This window comes from Salmo salar, chromosome 20 (assembly GCF_965601325.2).
Source record: "Salmo salar chromosome 20, fSalSal1, whole genome shotgun sequence".
NCBI lineage: Eukaryota > Metazoa > Chordata > Actinopteri > Salmoniformes > Salmonidae > Salmo > Salmo salar.
In genome coordinates, this window is record NC_138310.1 from 30,537,501 (window position 1) to 30,560,186 (window position 22,686).

The 22,686-nt window shown below is 42.0% G+C and overlaps 2 protein-coding genes across 7 annotated transcripts in view; both read right to left on the reverse strand.

Annotated features, from left to right (window-relative positions):
* The window catches only part of LOC106580423 (clathrin heavy chain 1), a 130,748-nt gene extending 123,178 nt beyond the window's left edge, over positions 1-7,570 (reverse strand). Inside the window, exons 1-2 of one of the 2 annotated variants that reach the window (XM_045703216.2) lie at positions 7,187-7,566; positions 900-1,107 (exon numbers count right to left, since the gene is read on the reverse strand). In XM_045703216.2, the coding sequence (XP_045559172.2) occupies positions 900-1,107; positions 7,187-7,228 (250 nt within the window). In that variant the 5' untranslated portion in view covers positions 7,229-7,566. Of the gene's footprint in view, positions 1-899; positions 1,108-7,186 lie in introns of both variants that reach the window. The other variant, XM_082966354.1, reaches the window with a different exon arrangement.
* A 592-nt stretch (positions 7,571-8,162) lies between these two features.
* On the reverse strand, positions 8,163-22,487 carry LOC106580424 (uncharacterized). 5 transcript variants are annotated; one of them, XM_082966356.1, is made up of 19 exons: positions 22,309-22,487; positions 19,134-19,159; positions 18,964-18,998; positions 18,733-18,773; positions 18,373-18,466; positions 18,069-18,163; positions 17,902-17,953; positions 16,961-17,071; positions 16,615-16,643; positions 16,401-16,437; positions 15,714-15,792; positions 13,039-13,066; positions 12,863-12,893; positions 12,362-12,467; positions 11,919-11,956; positions 11,205-11,236; positions 10,994-11,062; positions 9,119-9,277; positions 8,163-8,832 (listed from the first exon to the last, which is right to left on the reverse strand). In XM_082966356.1, exons 1-19 carry the CDS (start codon positions 22,315-22,317, stop codon positions 8,716-8,718), a joined length of 1,188 nt encoding a protein of 395 aa, XP_082822482.1. In that variant the 5' UTR covers positions 22,318-22,487; the 3' UTR covers positions 8,163-8,715. The 5 variants fall into 5 exon arrangements, 4 of the variants coding, with proteins under 4 accessions (XP_082822482.1, XP_082822481.1, XP_082822483.1 ...); XM_082966355.1 differs by lacking the exon at positions 22,309-22,487 and adding an exon at positions 20,347-20,920; XM_082966357.1 differs by lacking the exon at positions 22,309-22,487 and adding an exon at positions 20,527-20,919.
* Positions 22,488-22,686: the final 199 nt, after the last annotated feature.

Genomic DNA, 22,686 nt, shown 5'->3' on the forward strand with positions numbered 1-22,686 from the left:
AAGGGGGAAAGAGAGAGGTAAAAAGAGATGTGCAAAGCCTGAAGAGATTGCATTAGAAGTAAGGCAAACCGATACAGACAGAAGGCTAAATCCGCCTGTGTTTTGACAAAGGGGTAGAAGCAGTGGCGGAAAATCGATTTACATGACCAATTTAGTACATTTAGGCAATATGTTTGAGTGCACTGACTTTGTTTTTACAGCACGGGAGGAAATAGTGCATTATAACACAGATACACCCAACACTGCATTTGACAGCTATGTTAAAGTTGGAGTTACATAAACAGCAATCCTGTGTGCTATACTTAAGCAATAAGACACCTGGAGGTGTGGTATATGGCCAATATACCACGGCTAAGGGCTGTTCTTAGGCACGACGCATCGCGGAGTACCTGGACACAGCCCTTAGCCATGGTATATTGGCCATATATCACAAAACCCAGATGTAACTTATTGCTATTATAAACTGGTTATCAGCGTAAATAGACCAGTAAAAATAAACATTTTGTCATACGGTCTGATATTCAGGGCTCAAACCACCCAGTTTATAATGCTAAATAACACACCATTGCTTTTAGATAACTTTTTCAGAACAAATGTGACGTTGAAATAGGTTTCTCATACCCGTGTAGTAATGATTCAATTACTCTAGTAACAGCATTGGATTAACAAGTAACTACGTAGTAAGTGCATTGCAACAGTGCGTTTTTGTTGGTTGTATCACACCAGTGGAATAAGAAGCAGTGAGGGCAGGGGTCAGGGGTGTCAGGAAGTGTCCCAAATAGCACCCTATTCCCTACACAGTGTGCCATGGGCCCTAGTCAAAAGTAGTGTGCTACATAGGGAATAGGGTGCCATTTGGGATGCACACACAAGGATGTGGGGCCGTGGTGGTAGCCTACCTTTCAGGGCAATGACCTTGCTTGTAGGGTTCATGATGGCGCTGTCAGCGGAAATGGGTCGCCTGCTGGGGTTATTGGGGTCAGCCATGTCTATGATCACCACCTGGTTTTGCTCACCCACCTTCTCCCGGATGCAGATGAACTTGTCAGACTCCATGGTCAGGTAGCTGAACCCGATGTTGGCCGGATTCACCCCCAGGTTCTGCAGCTGAAACACACCGCAACACACACAGCCGTTAGATCGCGTTGAACTATTTCAGAGACAACTGCTGTAGTCAACCCATAACCCTAGACACGTGTAGTACAGATCAATGGATTTGAAATGAGCAATGTGGGTATCTTTTGGGCTAGTTGAAATGTGTGCCATTATTGCTCATATCTAACCAATCCTTTAGGACTACACCAGAGCTTAGGAGTACAGTATGGGCTACAGTACAGACTAGGGGTCATTTGGAATTGGGCAGTGCAGTCAGTAGCACAATGTAAAGATATGAGTCTACAACTGATATTTTCTGGAGTTGTACAATAATAAAAAAACAAAAGTTGCCAGTTGATAACATTTTCCTTGGGTCAGGGAAAACAATTCTCTAAACGCTCACTCTATTAAAATAACTGCTGTTCTCGTCCAATTTTCCAGAAGGATATTCTTAAAGGTTGTTTTACAAGGAGAAGGTTAGGTGGTTGTGTCACCCAGCAGTCAGGCCTGAGAAACAGCATGGGCATGGCATAGGGCAGGCAGACAACAGGATATTAGGATGACTCTGTGACAGCTGCTATTCATCTAGCTTTTACTGAGGCATTATACTATAACATACAGTAACAGTCATTTTCTGCTACTTATTTCATTCAAATAACCCAACACTCCCAAATACCAAACTCTACATAGTAGTGCTTGAGAGAATCTCAAACGCCAAACAGTAATTACTATTTAATTACCATGCTATTATGTTATTTCTAAGTAAATACAATGTAAACAGCAGACTAAAATACATGTGCAGTGTAACCATAAACACTGGCTGATTCAGGTCAGGCCTCTGCTAGTGGTTTCAGAGACTCAGAGGGGAGGGAAGGCCTAGAATGTGCCCTGATCTCCAGTGCCCCCCCCCCCCCCCCCCAAATGGCACCCTATTCCCTAGTGCACGTAGGGTCCTATGCCCTATAGGGAATAGGGTGCCAATTCGGGACACAGATCTGACCTAGAGTGAGATTAGATGTGATCTCGCCCAGCAGGTCATACTCTTCAAAGAGAGATAGAGCTCCAGAGAGGAATATTATGATGCTCAGTAGTAAATGATATCCATCATTGAGCTCATTGTTGTCCAAATGAGGAGATGACTCATGATCTGAAGACAGTAGCCAATATAATTGAGTACTGAACATGGTCAGTTACAACCACAACATACCACCTGAAGGTTTTCAACCATTTTCAGTAGTAGTATTCACTGATACTAGTTCCAGGTAAAAGTTGTCCTTAGACACAGATGTAGAATCAGTTTGCCCTCCCCATATCCTAACCATTATGGTGGGAAAACACTGAACTGACTCGTGTCTACAGATCTCCTTTAGCCCTATGACAGCACTGTGAGGTGGTCATGGGTCAGTCCGGGTGGAGCGCCAATCAGCCCATAACATGAGAGGCCAAAGAGGAGATATCTTTACTGGCTGACAGAAATCTCTGAGGAGGATAGAGGGAGGTGAAGGAAAAGAAGGAGGTAATGTTAGGGGAAGAAGGACCAGGGGAGTAGCTGCCAGCTGGGCTGAGGAGCGGAGGCAGTATGGCAGTCCTATGGAACCCTATTCCCTAAATGTAGTGCACTAGAGGGAATAGGATGTAATTTGTAACTTAGCCCAGAATGACAGAGAAAGATGGATTAAGATGGGGGAAGGTGAGTAAGCTAAGGCAATAGGGGAGGGAGGACATACCATGTCTAGAGAGAGAGAGGAGTTCCTATAATACAGTGCTTGTGAAAGGCCTGGGGAGGGCTGGCTGAGTCACCGGAAGCATCTCCCTGCTGCCCTCCATAGAACATTCCAAACTAAATCACTCGCAACCACAACCCAGTGTCTTCAGAACCCAATCTCTGTGCACACATCGACATACAGTTTCCACAGCCCAGTGCACGCACACGTGCATTTTGACCAATCATATCAGCTCTGAAAATGATCTGATGTGAAAAGATCTGATTGGTCAAAAGACCAATTAGTGGAAAAACGATCAGAATTAGGCTGCCTGTCTAAACGCAGCATCTGAGGCGGCAGGCCTGCCTAAATGTGTATGTACTCTAGTCCTAAGTGTATTGTATTCGCTAGTAACACAGATTTGTTCTCTGTATTCCTCTGGCTTTACATTTTCTAAAAAGGGCAATAATGAATATTAACTGAAACATTATCTGATCTGGTAGAGCCGATACCAGTATTGCGATACTCGTTAGTATAGTGGCAAGGAAACGAAACACTAAGTGGATTGAACCTTTTTAGGAAAACAACCCTAATGTTGGAAAAAAAACATTATGTTGTCATCTAGAGTTACACTTACAGAACACAATAGTTTACATATAGCAGGTTTTTAAAAAGGGACCGAAGAGTTTGGTCTGCTTTGTGTTCCCATTTTTGCCAAAGAAAAAAAAAGTGCAATACTGTATCGTCACAGCCCTATTAGGCTTATCTAGTCTCTTGCAATAGCGCTCTATGACTTTAAATAATATTTCTCTCAAAACTGTGATTCCTAAAATGTGTGGCCAGAAATTTGGTCAACGCTGTCAGATTTCTCTACAATCATAAATAAATCAGGAATGAACTACACCATAATGACCTCTTCTTCATGTCTTCCTCACATGTAGTACAACAACACTACTCATGGTCTGTCAAGTTATATAATTGAGAGATTTAAACAATATTGAAATCACCTTGGTCACAACCATAAACTATCAACGCCATCTCCGTGATAAGATATACATTTTGGTTCAAATATGTTTATTTTAAATTAGGTTTAAGAGTTATAAAGCAACTGAGATAAAACTACATTTCTACTTTGACTACCACTGGAATAGGGGAACATTTTTTTGTCAACTTCGTAAAACATCAACTCCGTCAGATTTTTGTCTAACGTCAATTCCGTCAGAGTGCTGATAGAATTGTTAGATTTTTTGGGAGGATTTTCAAATGGATAATTTTCTATATTTGAAAATGATTGTTGAACTTTTATTTTTAAAGGCAAAAATAGGTCTGTTAGTATTTGTTGTCAACTCCGTCACTGATGGCTAACCCCCTTAAGTTCAATTTGTCAATATTGAGAAAAAAATATTATATTACTGTTCTGCAACATACATCTAGCACAGCAAATGTGTTGTTTAAGTGTAACAGATAATGTTTGCTTTATAAAATGTTTTATGTGCTGAATCTAGAAAAACATGCCAAAATGCAAACGAAATGAGCGCTGGAGCATTATACAGCGTCAGAAAATAAAAAAATAACTTTGGAGATCTATATGACATATTTGAATAATCTAATGTTAGAATTACACAATCAAGTCCTTTAAACAACTTGAAAACAAAATGTGAAAATGTAAATGCCTTTAAATGGTGTCTGACAGAGTTGACATGGGCTTAAATCCAGTTCATTGCATTTTATGAAGAAATTAAAGAGTTAGGTTGTTCCTTTACATGGTGTGATAGCTGATACTTTGGTCTTTCAAAATAAATATTTTAATATAAATAATGAAAAATTAGAAAAAAAGTTGAGATTCTCATCTTTCAAAAAATCCTGAGCTGTCAGTTTAATGTCATGTTAGCCTGCCATTTTCAGTATCACCACTGTTGCTATAAAAGAAAAGTGATAATAATATAGGCTAACAAAAATAGACTACTGTTTAGGACAGCTCCTTCCAGTTAGGTGTATTGTTTCAGCTGAGAGAGACTGGTCTGGGTGTGTTATTTTTAGAGTTTCATTACTTAGGCTTTGTCCATATCAATGTGTTGTGCAGGGGGGTAGTAAGCAGTAATATGACTGACTGGTTGGCTGGACACCAGCCATTAGCTCCGATGCAGACAGAGCTGTTCCAGCCGACAGCAGTGCTGTCAGAGGTGCTCTGCTGGGCATTATGATCATGATCTCACTTCCCCTTCCTGCCCTGATGTGATTTTATGGGTTAAATTGGCCTGCTTACCTAATCTGCCTATTAGTGGAGACAACAGCAACAGCCCTGAGCAGGGAGCTGCTCTTCTGTTAGTAGTGGAGAGTAATATCCCATAGCAGGGAGCTGACAGGCAGCTGATGGACAGGCAACAGAGACTGACTGGGACCAGAAATCAACCCAGGCATTTAACACACCAGCCAATTTTTTTTGCCAAATAATGGTAATTATTTATGTGCAAAAACACACAAAAAAAACCTGGCCCACTGGGCTAAAGATGGACCAGCCCTTCTGGCATTTGCTCAAAGTGCCCTATGGCCAATCTGTTTATGACTGGCTACATACCTTCCGGAGACACCTGAAACCCCACCTCTTTAAGGAATACCTAGGATAGGATAAAGTAATCCTTCTAACCCCCCCCCTTAAAAGATTTAGATGCACTATTGTAAAGTGGTTGTTCCACTGGATATCATAAGGTGAATGCACCAATTTGTAAGTCGCTCTGGATAAGAGCGTCTGCAGGTCTCTCCCTCTCACTAGGGCAGTCTCAGGCTGAAACTAAACTGCAGGGTATTGAACTTGAGACTTCTGTGAGACTCATGGACTCCATTAGCCCACTGAGCTAAAGCAAAGGTTGGGTGTTTTCAGCAACATCTGGCCTACATAATGCAGAACCTAATTTGTCTGAGACAGAACCCCAAAATAAATCATTAATCTGCTAATAGACTAACACAATGTATCATAAATGAAATACTAAGGGCACAGATCACTGATCCATTTACATGAAATACGTCTCCACACACACACACACACACACACACACACACACACACACACACACACGAGGAGGGTCAGTCAGTCAGTCAAGCCTGGGAAAAAGGAGTATTACACTAAACACAGCTTAGTGTTAATGACATGTTTAAGAACACACAATGTGACACTGGCCATGTTAATTTACAGTGTGCATGCCTATGTACATTGGGGGTGCTCTGTTTATGGCTAACCTTTTACAATTGGGATAAGTCCAGCAGTAGTTGTACATAAAGCTAAAAACAACAAAGCCAGTCACATCTGTGTCTACAGGGCAGTGTATGTCAACCCAGACCCAAACCCACCCAGACTATACTGTTTAATGCGTAGAGGCTGTAAATACCAAGACAGGAGAAAAAAAACTAAAGAACTTCAGAGCCAAAGTCCTCAGTTCGCAAATTCCTGGCATTTCTCTCTCAGCTGGAGCCATGACTGATCACAGCATCCTACCAATCAGAGCAGGCCCGAAAATAAATCATACATGGAATAAAAATAAAGGGATACACTATCAATCGATTTGTCTGGTAAAATCTTGCTCAAATAAATGTTGTGTTGCCTTTCAATATATGCATTTGTAGCAATGAAGGGGGAACAACCAGAGTAGGGCTTGAACCAGCAACCCTGTATAGGTAAAAGGAAAGCATGCCACCTGTGCTATAGAGGTTCAGATCTCGACCCTGTTCCCAGATCTGTTAGTGCTGTTTTGCCAACTCCTCATATAAAGGGGCTCCACATTTTAAAATGGAACTGGTGAATGTTGGTGGGCTCTGTTGGCTGCATTGGAACGAGTGGGTAGTAGACATGGCAAATGGTAATTTGCTGGGGAGTGTCCAGAGAGAAAGAGGTCTTTAGTGAAAGGCAATTTCAGTCTTGATGTTGCCACAGCAACGAGCCACTGAAGGGGATGGAGGTGGGCACGTCACAAACTTTCTCTTTGGCCCCAAGAAACCGATGGATAGTTGGTGTTCTCCAACATGGCCTACTAATTAAAAGAATATGACGCCATCTAATCTAGCCACATCCAAACACCGTTGAGCCATAGTTTATCTAACTGCATACATTTATCGTAAATCACTCAATTCCAACAAGAGTTCATTGCTTAGTCCAGTCACTAGCTGTATAGTCGGGTCCGCTAAAAGCAGACTATAGGCTACCAATACGATCTGACTGTTCAATTTGTACAAGTCATCATCTGCCCCACAGAAGCTAGCTAGGCCTGTGTCTATATTGAGCACTCTCCATGCAGCCCTGTCAGATTCCATTTAAATGCGGTATGGTGTTTCTATGTCTGAAAAACTGCGCGAAAATTCATCCTGTGTTTTTTCGGTTGTTAGCGTCTTCTTACCTGCAGATGTTCCTGAAATCGTATCGGCAGTATCTGAGCCATTCTTGAGGCTTTTTGTGTTTCAGGTGTCCGGAGAAAAGGAAAGGGGAAGGGGACACGAGGAGGAATGAATGTTGTCTTGTATTAAAAGTGCCCAAAAAGCTCTCAAAAGCAAAATACGATGTACAATGAAAGGCGTCTCGCCGGCTTACGTTGATATCACCCGAATTCAGTGCTGCACTCATTCAGTAGCCGAACACCCCGAACCAAAACTCTACGCTTCCGCTAAGTAATATAGTCCACAACTATTAGACTTTAAAGCTCTGAGAGAAAACAAAAAAAAATGGATGGAGCTCAAATGTTTATGGTATTCTACAAAATAATAAATTTGCTATTCATAAGCCCTATAGTCGGCCAATAGGATTCCCCCACAAATACCAATGCAGATTGCAAAAAATCGATGTCCTTAATGTACCCCTCCGCAGCCCCTTCCCCCTTAATTTTTTCTAACTTGGAAATAAAGCCACGTGACAAGCCCCCTCCCTTTCCGATTACTAAAAACTCCAATGCCGAGACGTCGGGAATGTGCCTTTACCTCACCCGCTGAAAAGACACCAGAAGTGAGAAAACATGTTCAGGTTGTAAAAGAGGAACTGAAATAGTGTATGAGACAAGGTAATAGTATGCTTTTAGGCTATGTATATGTACATCGCTACCACCACACCTCAACTAGTCAGCACCGAACATCATTCACCCATCCCTTTGTCATCATCATCAAGGTTTTTATTTTCTGCCACAAATCCACATTTCTAAACTGCTCACTGGTGAGTTGAGTTGTGCTATGGAAAGACAAGTCGATTATTGTCTTATTTCGGTGGGTTGAAATAGGGTGAAACCTTACAATTTTGGAAATCTAAACAACTTCAACTTTGAGGGAAAATAAATTGCTATTCATGCTGTGGTGTTCCAAATACAACAGAATGAAAAAACACAGACCGGATGTCAGAACATTTATTATAATTATAATAAATAGAAACATACAGATGACCAACACTTATACAGTATTCACAACACAGGTGTAGACCCAAAAGTGAATCCACCATCACTGAAACAAAACTGCATAAAATGGAGTCGGAGCAAGAATGAAGTATTGAATATTCATTTTCATAGTCTACTCACTATTCTATTCAGGTGCAAGCATATTCAAATCAACCCCCCCCCCCCCAAAAAAGTGTTGATAAGGTCATACAGGCATAATTACAGCATACTTTAAAACACAAACATATACAGTACACAGATATACTGTAATACACTTCCAGCCATTTTCATCACAAAACAAAAAGAGGGGTTGTAATGGACATGTTGTGGGTGAGGAATATGACTATTGAAAGTAGTATTTCCAAGTTTGTAAAATGTATTTAGTTATTAATGGTAGCATTTAATGTACTTTATGGACGGGCTGGTATAGATACATTTTGTGGGTTAAGGGTAGTGTCGTTTATGGTCAGGCTGGGTGGGTGAGACATTGTGGGGGGTATGGGTAATGTAGTTTATGGACAAGCTGGGTGAGTGAGATATGTGGTGTGCTTGGCCTGACTCTTGCTATCGATCAGCAGCAGTTGGTTATTCTTGTGGTGAGAGATGATCTCCTGGAGACTACAGAAAAACTGAGAGGGAGGGAGTAGCGAGGGACAGAGAGAAAGGGAGAGAGAGTTACTACAGTAGTTATTGCAAAGGTTACAGTATAATACTAAGTTGCATTCCTTAGTCTCTTTTCCACACATCCTCTGTTTCTCCCACATCCTCCCTCTATCATCTCTCTCACCTGACCTCTTCATTATTTTTTCAAATCCTTCAAATCCTGCAGCCTGTCTTTTCCCCTCTCCTTATCTCTCTTCTCCTCATCCCACCATCCCCTTTTACCCCTCTCTCTCCCTCCCCCTGCCTCTTCACCTCCTCGTTCTTCTTGCCCTCCTTTCCGAGGGCGTAGCCGCGCGTCTCCTCCAGGAAGCGGATGGGGATGTTATAGACCTTCTGTCGGTATAGGACAGCCAGTGTGTAGGGCTGACGGGCATTCTGGGCTGAACTGTGACGTATCAGGAATGCCCCGTCCTACAAGAGGGAGAATGGTAGGAGAGGTGAGAGGGAGAAGAGGGTGAGGAGGGACGAGGAGGAATAGGCAGGGGGAGCGGAGGAGAGATACAGTGGATATCAGTATCAAAACCCACATGACCTCTGAATCAGCACAGATGACTCAGACTCACTGATGGTGTGTATGTGTCAGCTAAACCCAGAAGCTATATACACACACACACACACACACACACACACACACACACACACACACACACACACACCTGGAAGAATACCCTATTACCCTCTGCACTGCCCTGTGCCTTTCCTGTCAACCTGTGTCTGATATAACCTCCCTGCAAACCTGTGTGTCTGCAGTCAAATAAAAGGGGAGTTATGACTGAGATTACTCTCACATCATTGCTTGTCCATTTCAGCGTGAAATTAAACAGGTCGGCTGTGTTAGTGAGGACAAAGGACCAGAGACAGAAACACTCATATAGCCAGCAGCATTATAACACATAAAACAGCAGCAGCTACTGAGCAGCACAGAGAGAGGATGGGAGAGAACTAAAGAGAAACAGGTGGTTGTATTTGACAGGCTAATGAACTAATGATGCCGGACTAACTATACTGAACAAAAACGCAACATGAAGCAATTTCAAAATTTGAGTTACAGTTCATATTAGAAAATATGTCAACTGAAATAAATTCATTAGGCCCTAATCTATGGATTTCACATGACTGGGAATACAGATAGGCATCTGTTGGTCACAGATACCTTGCTGCCGGTAACGGCGTGGACCAGAAAACCAGTCAGTATCTGGTGTCACCAACATTTGCCTCATGCAGCGCGACATCTCCTTCGCATAGAGTTGATCAGGCTGTTGATTGTGGCCTGTGGAATGTTGTCCCCTTCCTCTTCAATGGCTGTGTGAAGTTGCTGAATATTGGCAGGAACTGGAACATGCTGTCACACACGTTGATCCAGAGCATCCCAAACTTGCTCAATGGGAGACATGTCTAGTGAGTATGCAGGCCATGGAAGAACTGGGACATTTTCAGCTTCCAGGAATTGTGTACAGATCCTTGCGACATGGGGCTGTGCATTATCATGCTGAAACATGAGGTGATGGACGTGGATGAAGGGCACAACAATGGGCCTCAGGAGCTCATCACGGTATCTCCCTGCATTCAAATGGTCATCGATAAAATGCAATTATGTTCATTGTCCGTAGCTTATGCCTGTCCATACCATAACCCCACCGCCACCATGGGGCACATTGTTGTGCCCACAGGTACACCTGTGTAATGATCATGCTCTGTAATCAGCTTCTTGATATGCCACACCTGTCAGGTGGATGGATTATCTTGGCATAAGAGAAATGCTCACTAACAGGGATGTAAACAAATTTGTGCACAACATTTGAGAGAAATAAGGTTTTTGTGCGTATGGAACATTTCTTTGATCTTTTATTTAAGCTCATGAAACCAACACTTTACATGTTGAGTTTATATTTTTGTTTAGTGTATAACTAATCATATTGATTTGCATGGTGTGCTTCAGAGATGGAGATTCTACATCTACATGCATTGTTATTATGTGGAACTTCAAGAAAGGAAAAGGAAAGGGGGATACCTAGTCAGTTGTACAACTAAATGCATTCAACTGAAATGTGTCTTCCGCATTTAATCCAACCCCAAGAACTGTATGTCTGTGTCCATGCTCATCTCCAGTTTGTTATTGTTTCCCACCTTGTTGATCTGCAGTAAGAAGTCCTCGGCAGTCTTTCTATCGCAGTTTCCAGCGAACCACTCTTTCTCCTGTAACACACCACAGTTCTCTATGACACCCTGCCCTATCTGTCATGATACTTAACTAAGAATTGCAGCAACATTTGTAGCACTTTAACACTGTTTTCCACGACTATATGAGAGGTGCAGTATGAGATGGAATGACGCATACCTGCATGGTCGTCTTCATACCAGGGGGAGAAACTTTGACAGAGAAAAATGAGTGTTGACCAATGTGTTGAGTGCTCTACAGTCTACTCATAATAAAGCAAGTTCACTAGTATACTGGATAGCACTACTGACAAAAACCACAGTGACCCTAGATTACCCAGGGGTTAAAACATGTTGTTATAATTCACGTTTTAATCAAAATGGCTTCCAGTTTACGTAAGTATAGAAAAACAAACAATATGCACCTCCAACTTGTTCATGTAAAAAACCGAACGTAAAGGAATGAAGGGTGCCCACAACTCTGATAGGCAAACCATAGTTGGAGCCGAGCGGTGAGATAGGTGAGCCAGCAACTAGAGGGTTGCCAGTTCGAATCCCGGGTACGAAAATCTGGCGGGAAGTGAGTATTGCTGGTATAAAATCCTAGATGCCATTGCCTGCCGTTGTGCCCTTGAGCAAGGCACCTAACCCCCCCACAACAACAGCTCCCCAGGCACCCAGTGTGGCAGTCCCCCAAACCTCTCCAAAACCTGTATATGTATGTGTCGTTCAGAGCAGTTTGGGTTAAAAGCGGAAGTCAAATTTCAGTTGGACTTTGGGTGCAATTAACCAATAAAGTGATCTTAATTTCAGAGTTCCGGGCATCCTTCCATTCTTCCCATTTCTATCTTTCAGCTGTGACCCAAAACTGGTCCTGTTCCCAGCAGGCTCTTACCTGCTGCAGTAGAGTGTACAACAGGAGGGGGAGGAGGGCTGCAAAAAACACACTAAGTCCAACAATAGCCAACATGCTTACTATAATATGAGCAATATAGTCCAGTGGCTACATTATTTATACGCAAGAACAGTAGGCCTTTATAATCCAAAGACTTATGTTATGATAGATACACACACACACACTTATCAAATATAATCTTGATAGACCACAAAATTAACACTGTATGGATAACTATAAACAGAATGGAAATCATTATCAGGCAATACTAACTGGTATCTATGTGTGTTTGATTGTTGCTGCTTGTACAAGATTGAATGTTCATAAAGCATGAACCTGCTAAACATGTTTAATACATAAAACATGCATGTTGTGTGTAGCATGGTCTCATCCAGCGTGTACATGCATGGTGCTGTGTGCGTGGCTGTGCTCCCAAGCCTCACCTTGGTTTGGGTTCCTTTAGTGATGCAGGGAGGGGGGGTTTGATGCCCAGGGTGGGTGGGGGCAGTTTGCCAGGGAACATGGAGCGCCTGATATCAGGGGGAGGAGCTGAGGGTGGGGTGGTCACAAAAACACAGCAATGGAGCAGTTTCTGTATTTTCACTTAAAGATACACTCCAGGATCTTAAGCACAACAAATTGATAACATAACATATAATACAAATTGCTAAAAAGGTATACAAACTTGGACGTAACATATAAGAAATGGATGACATAGTACACAAAAGACAGAGACCACTTTTGGCTCGTGAGCGCCACTCAAAACTATTGGCTTAAATGATGCTAAAGTTCGAGAGTGCATCTTTGATGCTTGCATTCCAAATGGCACCCACCCGGTTCCCTATGTAGGGCTCTGGTCAAAAGTAGTGTGTGTAGGTAATAGGCCATTTGAGATGCAGACATGATCTCTTTTCAATGCAGATGGAAGGTAGTGTGTCACGTACCTGTCTTTGCCTCATTGACCAATAAAGAACTCTGGAATGGAGCAAAAAGTTTAACTAATACAAACATATGGGCATAGATTAAGCCTATACTCCTGCACTAAAAAAACATGTTCAGTGAAGAATGTGTGAAACAGGCCAGTGTTGTGTTAAAACGTGTGAACCATGGAGAAACTTACAGACTTGGCTCTGGGCACTGGAGGTTTTCTACAGAGAGATAGGCAGAAAGGGTGGGACTGATATCGCATGTCAAACAACAGTACTCATATACAATATGGCTTCTCTCAAGACATACAACGGTACTAGTAACTGGGATGGTTTAAAGGCCAGTTTAACCCAGTCCAATCAATTTTTTCATTTACATAACTATAAACAGAATGGAAGTGAGGACACAGGGGTGAAAGTACGGCAGTGCGGTCCGGTACAGCGTCCTATCAAAATAAATAGTGGGGGTGCGCCGTACTGGTAAAATGTGAGCCTATCACAATTAATACAGCATGTCCACAGTATTCCCAAAAAACTATAGGCTACTACACCATTATTTAACATTACCGCATGTCAGCAGCATGACAAATTAGTGAATTGACTGGAAACCAGGTTGTATACGCTCCAAATTCCAGTGTGGTTTGAGAACACTTACATTTTGTCAAGACAGAGACGAGTGGTCGAGATGTTCGTGGACAAGGTGGAGATGAGTGGCCGAGACCAAGGTGCACGTGGACAGCAGTGGATGCATTAATTCAGGCTACATGTGTATATGCTGTAAGTCTAATGCCAACTGCAGAATGTCATTACACTACACGTAGGTGTTTTACAGTGGTGTAAAGTATTTAAGCAAAAATACTTGAAAGTACTACTTAAGTAGTTTGAGTATCTATACTTTACTATTTATATTTTTGACAACTTACTTTTACTCCACTACATTGCTAAACAAAATGATGTACTTTTTACTCCATACATTTTCCCTGACACCCAAAAGTACTCGTTACATTTTGAATGCTTAGCAGGACAGGAAAATGGTCTAATTCACACACTTATTAAGAGAACATCCCTGGTCATCCTTATTGCGTCTGATCTGGCGGAATCACTAAACACATGATTTGTTTGTAAATTATGTCTGAGTGTTGAAGCGTGCCCCTGGCTATCCATAAAAAAAAGAAAATGTTGGCATCTGGTTTGCTTAATAAGGAATTTGAAATGATTTATACTTTTGATACTCAAGTATATTTTAACATTTACATTTACTTTTGATACTTAAGTATATTTAAAAACTTTTGGACTTTTACTCCAGTAGTATTTTACTGGGTGACTCACTTTTACTTGTGTCATTTTCTATTAAGATATCTTTACTTTTACTCGAGTATGACAATTGGGTACTTTTTCCACCACTGGTGTTCTATAACAGAAGTCTCTTTCCACTCATCAAATTGCGGGTGCACAGTACACTTGCGGTTTGGATGCTTAAATTATTTTCTGAGTGGAACGAATGTGCGCGGGTACCCTACAGAAGCGCCTTTGTTAAGTGATTGTTTGACAATCAGATGAAAACATCCTGACTGGTTGTGTTTATACCACATTAAAAAGGCATAGGCAGTGTGTCCATAAGGCTATGGGAAGCTTTCCCTAAAGTCAATTGAATTGAAAAAAATGATATAGCCTAATTAGCTTACTCCTTATAAAGAAAGAAATAAAATAATTCAAAATAGGCTGCTACACCAGAAAGCATGATTTGGCCACAGAGGATAATTTGCTTAAAAAAAATATATATAAATCTGAGTCCTCCGAAGTGGTGCAGCGGTTTAAGACACTGCATAGCAGTGCTTGAGGCATCACTACAGACCCGGGTTCGATCCAAGGCTGTGTCACAGCCGGCCATGACCGGGAGACCCAGGGGGGTTGGAGCACAATTGGCCCAGCGTCATCCGGGTTAGGGAAGGGTTTGGCCGGCTGGGATTCCTTGTCCCATCGCGCTCTAGCGACTCCTTGTGGCAGGCTGGGCGCCTGCAAAGTGACTTCGGTCACCAGCTAGATGGTGTTTCCTCCAACACATTGGTGCGGCTGGCTTCTGGGTTAGGGAGCAGTAGGTCAAAAAGCAGTGCGGCTTGGCAGGGTCGTGTTTTGGGGGACGCATGGCTTTCGACCTTCGCCTCTCCCAAGTCTGTAGGGGAGTTGCAGACTAACTACCAATTGGGGAGAAAAAGGGGTAAAGGTTAAATCGCATAGCCTACACTCGGAAAGGCCCGCAATTTGGGCAGCGGGCGCTGCAAATACCAAATAGATGATTGTTGAGTTGTGACTGTCAGTGAAAAGCAGAGATCCAGGCAGGCAAATGGCAATTTAAAAAATACAATTGCAGAAAAACTGTCTAGAAAGCAAATGGCTATTGCTGTATAGAGATGACAATGAAAAGACTCCAATCTGTCTTTTAGTTATCAAAATTGTTAACTTAATTGAGTGAACAGTAGCCTATCTTATTGGCACCAGCAGACAACATCGGCCTTATCCCTAGTGAGTGTGCATATTGACTGTCTTTATCATTGGGTCAACGACACTGTTTGTTTTTGGACAACAATTTCCTCCTCCTAGGTTAGATGGACGTCATATTGTATGCGTCTCCCCTTTTCGTAGGCCGATTATATGGATCAGACAACATGATTTTTATTGATCTGTTTGTCAGTGTCAGTAGAGTAGGCTACCGTCTAATTTTTGTAGTGTAAAAATAAATGCGTGCGTGTACTTGGGTGTCCCGTACCATTAATGACTTTTCTTTTTACTCCTGGATAAGATATACACTTATGTTACACCATGATGAGTTTGAGCATCTGTCATCTCATGTCTTGACAGGTGTACTCACATGGGCATGGGGGGAGGGGTGGCTGCTGTCTTGGGTGGGAGGGGCATCCTCATGGGCCCACGAGGAGCAGGGGGACAAGCTGGAGATACAGGAGAGACAGTAGTATTTTTTTTTTCTTCTCAAAATAAGCCATTGACTTGTATAATTTGGAATTAATGTCCTGTCTCTATCTCATAAAAGATAGTCTCTCTGAAGTTATAACCAATCAATCAACCAACCAATCAAACCAGTAGCTACAGGATTGTAATGTGATGTGTGAATGTTTACATCTACGTTACAGCTTAGGTAGTGTTAAGCACCGGCAGGAATTTTTCAACTAACCTTTACATGACAATACTTCCTTAGTTCTCTAACTTGGAAGTTAGCGGTGTCTTCTCCATTCTCATCGCTAGTTGCAGGTGAAACGTTTGAATTTAGAAAACGCTCTGTTATTAAATGAAATACACGCTCCTTGAGGTAATCTAACAATGTGTACGCATATTGTCTATTTCAGATCTTTTCTCATTGATCGAGACAGGTGTGTGTCATTCAAAGCGACGCTTGATTTCTGATTCGTGTTCATGATGTGCAGCATTTTTGGGTGGACACTCAACTGTCTCGAATACAATCACATTACAATCCTGCAATACACATAGTAGTCAAAGCCTCAGTATAAATGCACTGGGTGGCCCTACGGGAGTTACTGACCCGCTGTGGGCTCCAGATACAGGTCATCACTGTCTTCCTGAAACAGAGACACAACACACACATTAATCACCTCTCTCTGGTTGAATTAGAAACCACTAAATATACTGAGTGTACATTGTGACTGTGTTAAAAGGGTACAGCAGATGCAAAGGCCGAGGGGCTGGAGGTAGGGGGTTGGGAGTGAGGCTGTTTGTTAATGATGTGTTGGACTCACCTGTCCTTCATTAGGATCCAGGTAGACATCTGCAGAGAACAAAGAAAAGAGGCTGATGTAGAAACAGTTGCAGTATCACACATCCCTCTAGTGGTCATTTGATGTAATAGCACACTGATATCAGTCCAGGGATCCAGGGTATTATTTTGGTCAAGTTCCAGCCTGAATACATTACAGACGGATGCCAGATATTACAACACCTAGATAGGTATTTAACATATCAGCTCCACATCATGTGCTATCTGATAACTGACTGCATAGTCGATGACGTGACATGCAACCATTGGTAGATGCAATGCAACGCATCTAGTCAGGTAGGAACTAGACTTATGACTGTAGAGTTTACCTTCCTCTGCATGTGGTGGGGAAGAGGCAAACTTCTTAGGAGTAGACCTCTTCCCTGGCTTCTCCTTCCTATCTATCTCAGGCGCTAGAGAGGGAGAAAGAGGGAATTCTCCTGTACAATAAATGTGTCATGAATTATACTAACTGTTACACCTTTTCATGAATCAACATTCACATCTATGTATAGGGCACAATGTGTTCATATTCAAAATACACAATCAAATAGGATGTCCTGGACTAAGAGGGGAGGGTAGAGAGCAGAGGATAAGAGAGAGGATAGGAGGATACAGAGCAGAGGATAGAGAGAGGGGAGGATAAGAGAGGAGGATAAGAGGATAGAGAGAGGGGAGGATAGAGAGGAGGATAAGAGGATAGAGAGAGAGGAGGATAGAGAGAGGGGAGGATAGAGGATAGAGAGAGGGGAGGATACAGAGAAGAGGATAGGAGAGGATACAGAGAAGAGGATAGGAGGATAAAGAGGATAGAGAGAGGGGAGGATACAGAGAAGAGGATAGGAGGATAAAGAGGATAGAGAGAGGGGAGGATACAGAGCAGAGGATAGAGAGAGGGGAGGATAAGAGGATAGAGAGGGGAGGATAGAGAGAGGGGAGAATAAGAGGATAGAGAGAGAGGAGGATAGAGAGGGGGAGGATAAGAGGATAAGAGAGAGGGGAGGATAAGAGGATAAGAGAGAGGGGAGGATAAGAGGATAGAGAGAGGGGAGGATAAGAGGATAGAGAGAGGGGAGGATAAAGAGAGGGGAGGATAGAGAGAGGGGAGGATAAAGAGAGGGGAGGATAGAGAGAGGGGAGGATAAGAGGATAGAGAGAGGGGAGGATAAGAGGATAGAGAGAGGGGAGGATAAGAGCATAGAGAGAGGGGAGAATAGGAAGATAAGAGAGCGGAGGAAAGAGAGGGGGAGGTTAGAGCGGGAAGTCTCACGTTTCTTGGTGTTGGGGTCAATGTAGAACTCCTCAGGGTGAGGCTGCTGTTTCTATAGAGGGGAAAGACAACATTAAATAACACTAAAATAATGCACACACACAGAGAGGTAGGCACACAGGCTAAAGTGAAAAGTAGGTATGGGCAGTGCTACTCTGATAGTTTACCAATGCTTTGCCCATGGGCACCATCTTGGCTGGCCTTGGGGGTGGAGCTGCCTGCCTTTTGGGGAGAACAGGATTGGACCGCTCTGACGTCCTCTCTGTGGAACCCAAAAACCGCCAATCAGAGAGCTACGTCCTGTCCTACAAAGCAAAGAGCTTTGTACATACAGGGACAAAACCTAAATTGGAAATCCACGCACAAAACGTACGTTTTCAAGCAAATCTCCCATTGGCATGAATGCATGATTTACATGAAAGTCAGATTAGCGGATCTCAAATGAGAATGATATTCTACAGTGGTGGTTACCCAAATAGAGGTTCTCCTCCACATGTCTGGAAGGAACCGTCATGGCGGGTCGCTCACAGGGGGGCGCCTCATATGTGTCCCCATCCTCCTCATCCTGTCATCCACACACAAAACACACCAAGATGACTACACAGGACCTCTTACAACAAAATATCCATTGGTGTATCAGTCGTGTGTGTGACATTTCGCCAGTCACTGTGGAAAAAGGCTATTTTAGGGTTAGGGTTCCAATTAGGGTTAGGAGTTATGGGTTAGGGAAAATAGAATTCTGCATGGGAATCAATTGTTTGATCCCCACAAGGATAGTAAAACAAACGTGTGTGTGTGTGTGTGTGTGTGTGTGTGTATTCTCCTACTTACAAACTCATCTTCTGGCCACCCACCATACCCCGCATTGTTCTCTGAAACAAAGAAATAGAGACAGAGAAAGTAGAGAGGGGAATGGAATAAGAGAGAGAGAAATGGGGGACAAGAGAGGTAGAGCCATAAGAGAGAGAGAGAGAGCAGAATAAGCACTTCACACTATAACTTCCATAAAGAGGAACTATATATTCCCAATAGCATAATAAGGGGGATTTCCTGAAGGCTCACCTATCCTTTTGGGTGGAGCTGGAGGCCCACTTTGTCTGTAATGAAAAAGAGGAAAGAAAAATGTTGGTTACTTCTGTGCGGTATCATGGCAGTGGCTTATGGTTCTGCTCAGAGGAAGGCAGATAAGAATGAAGAACAGAACTTTGATATCGACACTGTAGGCTACTTACAGGTTCTTAAATTTTCCAAAGAAACTCTGAAAAAGAAAACGGAAGGACTGTAAAATCTCTCACACACACAGGATCTAAACACTAACCTTTTCAAACCGTTTGTGTGACATTATACAATAAAAGGCGCCCTCAGCTATACTGCATGTCTAGGCCATCCCAGACATTTGCATGTAGTTAACCCTCTCCCGTCAGCCTCGCTATCAGACCTATAACACAGGCTGCGTCAATGACTGCTTTAAGTACCGAAGGTCACTAAGCCAGGCAACAGCGTTTTAATCAAAAGACAAGACCTCAGGTCACAATAAATGAAAAGAAAACAACTTTGATGAAGACTTAAACTATCACAAACTACAACAGGGGAATATTGATCATTGAAATGTCCCAAAATCAAAAATAAACACTACCATTCAAAAGTTTGGGGTCATTTAGAAATGTCCTTGTTTTTATTCAACAATGTGTGTATATGGGAAAGGAGGTTAAGGGAGGCTGTATTGTGTGACCCACTGTACCTATGATGAAACAGAGATAAAAACAGGTGACTAAAATCCGGAAGTGAACTTGGCTGTGTTTTCCCACAAGGCTGATTCTCAGCAGCGCTGGTCAGAGAGGGGAGGAAGGTTTGATGTAAATTATCACAAAAATAGAGAGAGGGGGAGGGACAGGGGAGAATGAGACTGGGAGAATAGAGAGACGGCAAAAGAAGCACAGTTTCAGTTGATTCGTCTGTTTAATATCTAGATTTCCTGTGCGTGAACATTGTTAATGAACCAAGCCAGCCCCCATAACATGGTCTTTTCTGTTCTACAGTATCCTAATTCTTAAAAACAGTGTGTCATTGTCAATCAATCAATTTCAAGTAATCAATCAATGAACATTTGATAGACTTCAGGGATTCTTTGGCATTATGGTTAACAAGGTGAAGGTCTGTGTATTCAGTGTAAAGGAAGATATCATGACTGATGTGTATCCCTCAGGTCGACACAACCTTGAATAACATTTCCCCAATTATTACAGTCCTAGGCTCCATCTTTAACATATTTTCCTGCCACATTGTCTTAAATCATTAGCATGTCACGTTTAGTGTTGAACGAGTTAATTTAATAACGTGTGTTTTTTCTACCTTAGAATTAGTTGGTTATTAGACCAAGAGTCACTGAAACATGTCGATGGCCAAATATAGAAAAGCACAGAAGGTAAGCTGAGGAATCCTTACTTTGTTATTGTTTGTGTCCAAGGAGTCTAAATCTGTCATTTCAGAATGCATGTTCCTTATCCAACCAACAGTATCTGTGGAAGCTCTTTCAAATAGCAACCTCTTGCTTTTCACGCAGTCTGAAACACCCGCAGTCTAATATAAGAACAGCCAACTTCTTTAAAAAGGTTTATAGCTCACCCCATATTCAAACTTTGTCAGATGTTTCCATACGTCATGTGGTCCAAAGTCAAACTGACTTTAACAAGAAAACAATACAGACAAGACCTCATATCTTGTGGGGATCTTTACTGTCTGCATTTGGAGAAATATGTACTGTAGGTTTCAATCCCATAAAAATGCTGCCAATGTTTTCCATTCTTTAGGGATCGAGGTTGCAGATTTTAATAATATCTACAGTGAAATCTACAGAACAGAGGGTGTTGTGTCCCAATAAAATGGCACCCTGTGTCCTATATAGTGGGTCCTGGTCCAAAGTTGTGCACGACAAAGGGAGGGAGCAGGCAATGTGTTCAATAATGAGCTCGGTTTGACTTTAGACCACATCTGAGGTATGAAAACCATACCTCTAAGCTAGGGTGAGTAGTCACCAAAAAGAATGACATTGTTATGGACCCTGGGAAACCATAAGCCGCAGGAGGAAAAGGGAAATGACCTTGTGACTGTGAACCTTATCTGATGCAAACAGAGACAGTGGCGTCTGTTCCTGTCAACACCTGGTTAAAGTGCAATGGTACAGCCTATGCATGTATTGGGTAACTCTTTTCTTGAGATTTCTCTTAGTCTATTTCGCATCATGGTGCATTACTATTGTACAAGCATAACCATAAGCTCTCATGGATATCTTCCCAGTATGTGTGCATAGCTACTAGACCACTTCCAAGAGGTCTGGACCTTTATGGCACAGGTCAGGTGGTTGTGGCTCTCCAAGTGCATTTGTTCACTTCCCTTCAATGATTTAAAAGAAAATTACTAATATTAGAAATATGGTGGAAACTCTCTAGCCCATGCACACCAATCCTAGGCTTTTAAATGTGTGGGAAGTAGCCTAGTGAACGAGTGTACACAAAGGAAATTAGACATTATTGGCAGTGGCACATACCAAGCCATGCTTCAACTTCCATTTCAATCACTGCACTATCATATTTAATAACAAATACATCATTAACACACACACGGAAATAACAACAATTGATGCACATGGACATGTTGCTATGGAAAGCTTTAATTTAGGGAATTATTATTTATGAAACATTCCTTAACATAATTCTATAGGCATTACACTGTGTTGGTGTTTATATTGGGAACTTGTGTAGACAGTGGTTAAACGCAATAACTGGGAACACTTATGTTATCAACAATAAAGCCACTGTACGAAAAGTTGAAAGTCCACGCTGCCTTTATAAAACTATGACGCATCATTATAACAATAATCTCAGTCTTCCATACTGTAATGAAGGTAGCAGGCCTACTACTGTATTTCCAATAGCTTGCGAACAAGATCAGAAGATGTAACGTTATAGACCAGCATTTCCTAAACTCGGTGCACGTTTTGGTTTTTTCCCTAACACTACACAGCTGACAGGTGCACGTTTTGGTTTTTTCCCTAACACTACACAGCTGACAGGTGCACGTTTTGGTTTTTGCCCTAACACTACACAGCTGACAGGTGCACGTTTTGGTTTTTGCCCTAATATTACACAGCTGATTCGAATTATCAAAGCTTAATGATGAGTTGATTATTTGAATCAGCTGTGTTGTGCTAGGGCAAAAAAACTAAATGTGCACCCCTTGGAGTCCCTAGGACCGAGTTTGAGAAACCCTGTTATAGGCAAATAGGCCTAGGTGCAACTTCCTTTTATTAACACGAAGTGAGAAGTCTCTATACTAATAGAAAAGTGTATATGCTCCATTACTGTCTGATTCTTTTGAGAAGGTAAAAAAATTCAAACTGTACATTACCATTGTCATGATTCAGGTGTCTCTCTCTTCTCAAATCATGAGGAAATTAATTTGTTGCTGGCCTCACATGCAAATAGACTATAGAGAAAGAGAGGGACAAGGGATACAGAAGTGAGTGTGAACAGGTAGGTAGGCCAGCACACTAGTATTCTGCCAGCAGCACAAACGATGACGTCAAATTGGTATGGTAATGACAAAACTTTCAAAATAAAAGACTGCTTTTCATAACATTGCAATGTGGATAACTAATTCACATGATATGGAATTTTAATCAGTTGCAACTTTTATTGTGCCAATAAGAAAATGCAATAAGTAATTTATGAAAACAAATACAAAATATGGTTTTAAAATATATTTTTTTAAGACAAATAATGAAAA

Excerpts from the sequence above, each read along its gene's own strand:
- LOC106580424 (XM_082966355.1), bottom strand. The coding sequence starts at position 20,397 with ATGCATTCTGAAATGACAGATTTAGACTCCTTGGACACAAACAATAAC. Across the intron at positions 18,467-18,732 it reads GGTGGCCAGAAGATGAGTTT|GATGAGGAGGATGGGGACAC; the intron begins GTAAGTAGGAGA and ends TGTGGATGACAG. Across the intron at positions 16,438-16,614 it reads TGGATCCTAATGAAGGACAG|GAAGACAGTGATGACCTGTA; the intron begins GTGAGTCCAACA and ends TCTCTGTTTCAG.